Below are 7,359 nucleotides of genomic sequence, written 5' to 3'. Positions count from 1 at the left end.
ACTTCCTGTCAGGTTCTGCAGTGAGACCACAGCTTGTTCTGATTCAGTTACTCTAATGGACCGGCACCAACCGGGAGCAAAACTTCACATATCTGAAACAAACTCCTGATCAACATGTTGGAAAACCTGTAAGAATCAAAACACTAAAACTGAGAAGATCTGAAACGATCCGACTGAAAAAGTKGAAAAATGAYCAAAAATAGCTTMAAATCTTAAATGTTGCAGCTTTAGTGTCCAGGAAKCAGAAACATCTCAACCAAACGACCTCAGKACTTTAAACATTCTTTGATTTCCTCAGTTTTAGACTGAAGGACGAATAAAAAGCTCTAAAAACTGATAACTCATAAAACATGAATATGAAGCCAGTCGGCTTTAGTTTTACTCTGGTTATTCTAGAAACTTCAGCTTCCTGTTTTAAAGCTGATCAAACTCTCATCCGGATGCTGAAGTTTCACAGTTTCTGTTTATATGAACAAGATAATAAATGACTGATAAAGTGTTTCAAATGTCAAGGATAAAGAAAAGTGACTCACAGAGGCAGACGAGGCAGAACCAGGTGATGATCATGTTGACTCTGATGGTTCTTTTCTTTTACCAAGTTTAACTTCTCTGAAGTTGTTCCTCTTCTAATGAAAATGTTTACTCACTTCCTGCTTCTGCTTTTCAGCTGCAGCCTCGTGTATTTATAACTGTGCAGCCTGACAGCATCACTGTGTCTTAACGCTTATTTGCATTTACAAATCATTTCACACCCAAACATTATGTTTCCAAGACATTTGATTAAAAGCTGCAGAGATGAGATAAATAAATAGGACCTGATACAAAACTTATAAGACCTGATACAAAACTTATAAAACTAATTAATTGCGTATTACAACCCTGACAGCCAATTGTCTGTGTGACGAACTGTGTTTATGGTTTAAATTTGTTTTTAGTTGTCATTTTGCTGCACAAAAGTATAGAATAAACAACTTCTCTTCAAAATACAAGATTATAAAAAAACAACCCTTGGCTTCCAGTTGAAATACTTCTGTAAATCAGCTCTTTAATTAGACTAGTAAAATTCAACTAAACCGTTAAGTAAAAGCAAAAGATGAAGAAAAACGATTAAACTATGTTTTCGTTCACTGCAGGTTTTAATGCTCAGTTGTGACTTTTTATAAAATCCTTTCTTTTTGAGTTGTTCTCATTTCCAAATATATACGACCTGTGTGATTTAAAGTGGGAACTGCAAATGACCTGCAAGTRGCCCGTATGCACAGTAGAGGGCGCAATAACCTGACAGAGAGCGCTCAGTGTTTTGCCAACAGGCATTAAATGAAGTAGAAAAAGAAGTGCTCAGTGTTTGTGGAAGTAAACCTGGATGCTAATGATGCAGCACATCTTACGATGTTGAAGCTGTTGTTCGACCGCAGACACCAAATGAACTTAATCCTCGTTACAGTCCGCCCTGGTTGTTGCTTTTCTTTCCGTTTGCATGAATCAGGACGCAGAAGAGAGACATTTGTTGAATGTCGAGGATCAATGTTCAGGTCGGATGAATGCGACCGGGCCGTACGGACTCAGCTCTGTACGTCAGATCAGATACGCATCGGATTTAGAACCAAATATCCAAATGGCCTTCAAAAAAAATCCAATCTGTTTTGTTCAGACTGTCATGAAAAACTTTGTGCGTCGACGTTCTAGTCAAAGGAAAATTTACTCCAATAAAACTTTTAGAAGTCAACCTTTAAAACGAGTATTAGAGAAACATCTAAGACATACAGTAGAATATTATTCAGTACAATTAATGAGGTTGTGCTTGTGTGTTTTCTGTTTTAACTTTGCTTTAATCCGTTTCTTTCTGTATCCAAACATTAGAAGTTATAATCATGGACAAATTGAGTTTTGATAATTGTATCAGTAGTAACAACTAGCAATAAATAATTTGTGATTTTAATGGATTATTCTGTTGGAAATGTTTATGTCTTCATCAGTAAGTTCAGGGTCAGGATGTGACTCAGATGGTGTGAGTGAAAAGGAGAAGCTGAGTGAGATGAAAGGCAAGAGGCAATGAAGCGGAACATGATAAGATACAACCTGAGCATAAAGACGAAGTTCATCATCAGCTTTCACACGTTTCAGAACATCTAAGGGTTTTATCTGTAGTTTGGTATTTGTGCAACATGAACGGATTATGATTTGACTGTCTTGAACTGAACTGACCGTCTGAAGTCGGGGATGACGCACCTGAGAGTAACGGGAAGGAACCGGATCTTTGTAAAGACGACCAGACAGTCGCAGAACCACAAAGCAGGAACTCCAGAGTTTTACAATAAACCAGGCTTATTACTACATAAACAAGCCAAACAAAATAAACTTATTTGTTTCATGTTTTTATTTTTAAACTTAAGCTTTAACACAAAAGTGATGGCACTGCATAAAAAATAAAATGTTTAACTTTGAACATAATGAGCAGATTTTTTATAAACAGTGTGTGAATCTTCGAGGCCTACTTCCCCTTATTCTCTAGTTTATCCATCATTATTGGATGGATGRAAGTTAAAGACTTAAAAAATCACATCACAGAAACAAATGTTGAAAATGATCCAACAGGCTGAGCAACAAAATATTTAGTTACAGGTACCATCATTTGTGTTTCAATAGTGTGTTTTTTTTTAATAATTAGCTTGAACCAAAAATCAAAAGCAATGTCTGATTTTCAAAGCTTAATTTTAACACTTGTGCGTGCGAGTACTGAAGTTTAACGTGTGTAGGGTTGGTTGGACCCCATTTCTACATTTTTATTATTGCTCTTGACAGTTTCAAGTTATTTCAGTGACCATTGTGGGTTTTTTGGTCATAAACACGAGAGGTGAAAYAATTTTGTCAATGTGTGAATAGAAAAGTAAACCAGGAAGAAAGCAGAGCAGATGAAACAGAGGAGAGCAGAAGATTTATTGTTTATTCTTAAAAATAAAGGTTTTTATGCTTGTGATCAGTACAGTTCTATCCAAACACTTCACTTGTGTTTTAGACCAGAAACGTTTAGAAACAATTGGATATAAATGCTGTTTTAGGGAGACTTCCTGGCTTCTAATGGCTTTCTAAAGTCTGCTGCTGAGGTGGGTGTTGACCTGAATCATCAGATAAATTACCAAGCAGCAGCAACAATCCAGGACTCTGCAAATCCAAAAGACATTACGTCCCAGTTTGGGACCCTGGACCAGAAACCCAGACAACTAAAGCCCATGGTATCACCGGGCTTCCAGGAGAGGAAGGAGAGGAAGAGGAAGATTTCCTGTGGACTCCTCTCTAGAATAAAAATTGTACTTATGTAATTAAACTACATCCTCTCCTATGTGGACCCTCATGTGTCTGTTTAAATGAGGCTTTTGGTAAAATCTTTTCCCACAGATATGACAGCCGTAGGGTTTTTCTCCCGTGTGGATCCTCTTGTGTTTGTTTAAATTTGATTTGTGGTTAAATCTTTGTCCACAAACGTGACAACCAAACGGTTTGTCTCCTGTGTGGATCCTCTGGTGGATGTTTAAAGTTGACTTTTGATTAAAACTTTGTCCACAAACATCACAACCAAACGGTTTGTCCCCAGTGTGGATCCGGATGTGCTTGTTTAAACTCGACTTTTGGTTGAATCCTTTCCCACAAACATCACAACCAAAAGGTTTGTCTCCTGTATGAATCCTCATGTGTTTGTTTACAGCTGACTTATCACTAAATCTTTGACCACAAACGTCACAAACAAATGGCTTTTCTCCAGTGTGGATTCTGATGTGTATGTTTAAATGTGACCTTCTGTTGAATCGTTGCTCACAAAAAAGACAACCGAATGGTTTATCTCCTGTGTGAATCCTCATGTGCTTCTTTAAATTAGCCTTAAGGCTAAACGTCTGTCCACAGACATCACAAGCAAACGGTTTGTCTCCAGTGTGAACTCGTGTGTGCATGTTTAAATCTGCCTTTCGACAGAATCTTTTCCCACAAACGTCACAACAAAAGGGTTTTTCTTCCATGTGGACTCTCTTGTGTTTGTTTAAATCTGACTTTTTGTTAAATCTTTGCTCACAATCATCACAGTGAAACGGTTTCTCCTCTGAGTGGTTCCTCATGTGCAGATTTAAGCTCGACTTTTGGTTAAATCTTAGTTCACACGCACTGCAACTGAACGGTTTCTCTCCGGTGTGGATTCTCCTGTGAATTTTTAGGTGAGACTTCTGGTTAAATCTTTGTCCACAGACGTCGCAGCTGAATGGTTTCTCTCCTGTGTGGATTCTCAGGTGTCGGTTTAAAGAGTTTTTTAGGTTGAAACCTTTACCACAGTCATCACAGGTAAAACCTTTTAAATCAGTTTGGATGTTCGCTGAGTCGACGTTTTTAGCCAAACAGTTTTTTCCTGAACTGTGTCTCTGTAGGGAGCGCTTGTTACCCAACTGTTCGCTGCAGTCAGAGCAGCTCAGCGACTTGTTGGCTGCAGCTCTAGTTTCCTTCCAGTCGTCCTCACTGTCCTCAGATTCAGAGCCGGAGTCTGACCGTTGGTGTGGCTGAAACTCAGGATGGTTCACACCACCACCACCATCATCCTCCTCTTCATCATCACTGACCTCCGTCTCTGAAGAGCTGGAAGTGTCTCCAGCAGCGTGCAGSTCTGGGTTCCTGCTGGACTCTGCTCCTCCACCGTCCTCTTCATCTGCTTTCATCTGGCCAGCTGAGCTGCTGGTTGGAAGATCTCCGTCTCCTGGCTGATGAAGCTGTGAGAACAGAGGTTTATCTTCTTCATCCTCACTCTTCATAAGAACCACAGTCAGTGGAAACCTGGTGGGATCGGACTCCTCCTTCACACTGAGCTCTTCATCCTCTGGGCTGCTCCAGATTTCCTCCTCTTCCTCCTTGACGTGAAGACGCTCTGCGTCCTGCTGGTCTCCACCAGGACTCGGCTCTTCATTAGCTTCTTCTTTAACCAGCAGCCTCTCCTGAACATCTACAGAAAACACATTGTGAACAATTAGAGTTTAACATTTCTAAGGTAAAACAGATTAGTGGAAGAATCTGATTAACATCATCAGGTAACGATGCTGAGATTAACCACATGTTGATTAATGAAGCAATCAGTAATCTACCAGAGTTCTGACCAGAACCAGGAACCAGAACCTGGACCGGCTGTAGATGTTTGGGATCATTTTAGGTTGATTTTGGMTTTTCCTCCTGACCATGAACTGTTAACGGAGCGATGAATCCAACCTACAAACTTGTGAAAAAACATTTGTTTTTCAGAATAACAGCCTGATTTTTAAATATAGTTTCCTCCTTCTGCAATCCAGCCTCTGTTTTATCTGAGGTTGAAGGTTAAACCATCCTTTGACAGTAAAAATCAGAGATGACGTCGTGGATCCATCACATTCCACTCACTGTAAATGAGTTTTGGTAAGCAAACTATTACAGTACTAAGTTTATAAACTAAAATCTCAAATGTCTATGTAAACAGTTGAAAAGCAGAAAAGTCTCTGCAGTCATGGAGGGACAGTAAAGTTTGAGATGTTTATTTTTGCACATTTTCTAAGGATCAAGTGAAAAATCTCGACTCAGAGCTTCTCATTCATGTTTTTCTAAAACATTAGAGCCATTTATCTCTGGATGGACGAGCAGCTCAGACCTGCTGAGTGATCGCTCCGACTAAAACTAACGAGGGAAACTAAAAACCTGACGACGACATTCAGTAAAAAAGGACAGGAAGTTTTGTTGTGTCTTAAGATCATTTTACAGATGTTAAATCACCGCGAACTGCCTCATGAGTAGATATCAGCGCATCCCAAGATTTTCTTCTTATTCTGTTTTGTTCATTTTTATTTTACTTATTGCTCAGTAGCGTGTTGAATGTCTGCTGCCCTGTAAAATGAACAACAATGTCATTTAAGTTTAAAAATGTTCATAAAATATACAGCTATTGTCTGTTCTGTTTGTCAGAGGTAGCAACAAAGAACAGTATCAATTTTAACATATTCATAATCTTTCCTGGTTATTTTGATATGATTGTGGCAATGTTTTATTTATGTTTGTTTTGTTTTACTTCTTATGAAACTGGGCAAAGTAGAGTATGTCGCACACGAATAATATGCATGTGTTTGGGCACATATTTTAAAAAGGGGCTCATTTTTAAACCATCTCTAACTTTGTGGCATTTTGATCAGGGATCGACGCAGCCCCCTACTCGTTTAAAAACATCCGCCTTGCGCGGTCACCAGATAAACTGGCCACCAGTAGATCTGACACACCGTAACAAGCCTCAAATACAGRCGGCAGATTCACTAGTTCTCATTCAGGTAAATCCGTCATCTTCYTAAAAGTTGCTGCTAAACTATAACTAAAGTCCAAAGTGGATGTGAAGAAGGAGAAGACACCGACCTGACGTTTCCATCTGAGCGTCAGAGCTAAACGCAGAATCCATGTTTCTGTGTTTCTCCTCTTCTGCTGCTTCCAGTCGCTGTTTGAGCTGCTGTCTCTACATTTCCGGTAGCGTTTTTGTCTCCAGACCGTTCCGTAAAATGCTACAGTTCAATTTTAACCCGCCTTACGACCAAAACCAGAAGAAAAGCCTCCGGTCACAGCGACTGGACTGAAGAGAGGCTGGAGTCTGCGCACTGGGAGGAGAGAGGCCCCAACACACATCAAAGGAACAAAAACCCGGAAGTCCCGCCTACACAGGGCTACGAGTCAGTCTGTCCGCCATATTGGTTGGGAAAARGCGAGCTATGTAAACATTAGTAATCGAAAGTTTGGCTGTTTTAACTGGTAGAAAAGTAACTGACCATGAAAATCAGATTTTAGACGTTTTTAATTTATTTTGCTGCAAAAATATTTTATTAATACTGATTTGAAATATATAAAGGATTTGTTATTTTTGGCTTAACAAATTTAAAAAGCTAAGCAGATCATGACAATTCGTTCAAATATGCACATTTTAGAATATGAAAGGAAAATTAGTGCCATGCAAAACTATTAATACCCATTAAAACCGTCTTTTAACGCGTTTGTTAGCTGATGTCAGTCTGAACTAACAGTTTGTACAAAAAAGGAACCAAATGTAAAATGAAAAGCAAAAAGACGAACCAGCAGTTTTATAATGTCTAAGGAAACTAGATTTAAAATATAAAATAATCAAAATAGAAATGAGAGTAGCTTCAACTGCAGCATATCTGAGGAGCTCCTCACAACTGTAGCTTCTGTTTTTCATGGTACCAACATCCAGACGACCACATCGTCATTTCAGGTTGAGCAGGTGGAGCYTAAATCCACCTGCTCTGTCCTCTGCCMGCAGCAGGAGAGCAGAGCTGCATCTGAGCCAGTAACGTGCGGTGACGTTCA

The 7,359-nt window shown here is 39.3% G+C and overlaps 1 protein-coding gene across 1 annotated transcript; it reads right to left on the bottom strand.

Annotated features, from left to right (window-relative positions):
* Window positions 1-2,913: 2,913 nt before the first annotated feature.
* LOC103468083 (zinc finger protein OZF-like) lies at window positions 2,914-6,741 on the bottom strand. Its single transcript, XM_008414936.2, has 2 exons — window positions 6,400-6,741; window positions 2,914-4,978 (listed from the first exon to the last, which is right to left on the bottom strand). Exons 1-2 carry the CDS (start codon window positions 6,440-6,442, stop codon window positions 3,321-3,323), a joined length of 1,701 nt encoding a protein of 566 aa, XP_008413158.1. The 5' UTR covers window positions 6,443-6,741; the 3' UTR covers window positions 2,914-3,320.
* Between the last annotated feature and the right edge of the window lie 618 nt (window positions 6,742-7,359).

The sequence above is a fragment of the Poecilia reticulata genome, linkage group LG7, assembly GCF_000633615.1.
Source record: "Poecilia reticulata strain Guanapo linkage group LG7, Guppy_female_1.0+MT, whole genome shotgun sequence".
In the NCBI taxonomy this organism is placed as follows: Eukaryota; Metazoa; Chordata; class Actinopteri; order Cyprinodontiformes; family Poeciliidae; genus Poecilia; species Poecilia reticulata.
The sequence above is the reverse complement of the archived record's forward strand: the minus strand, read 5'-3'. Positions and strand labels throughout refer to the sequence as shown.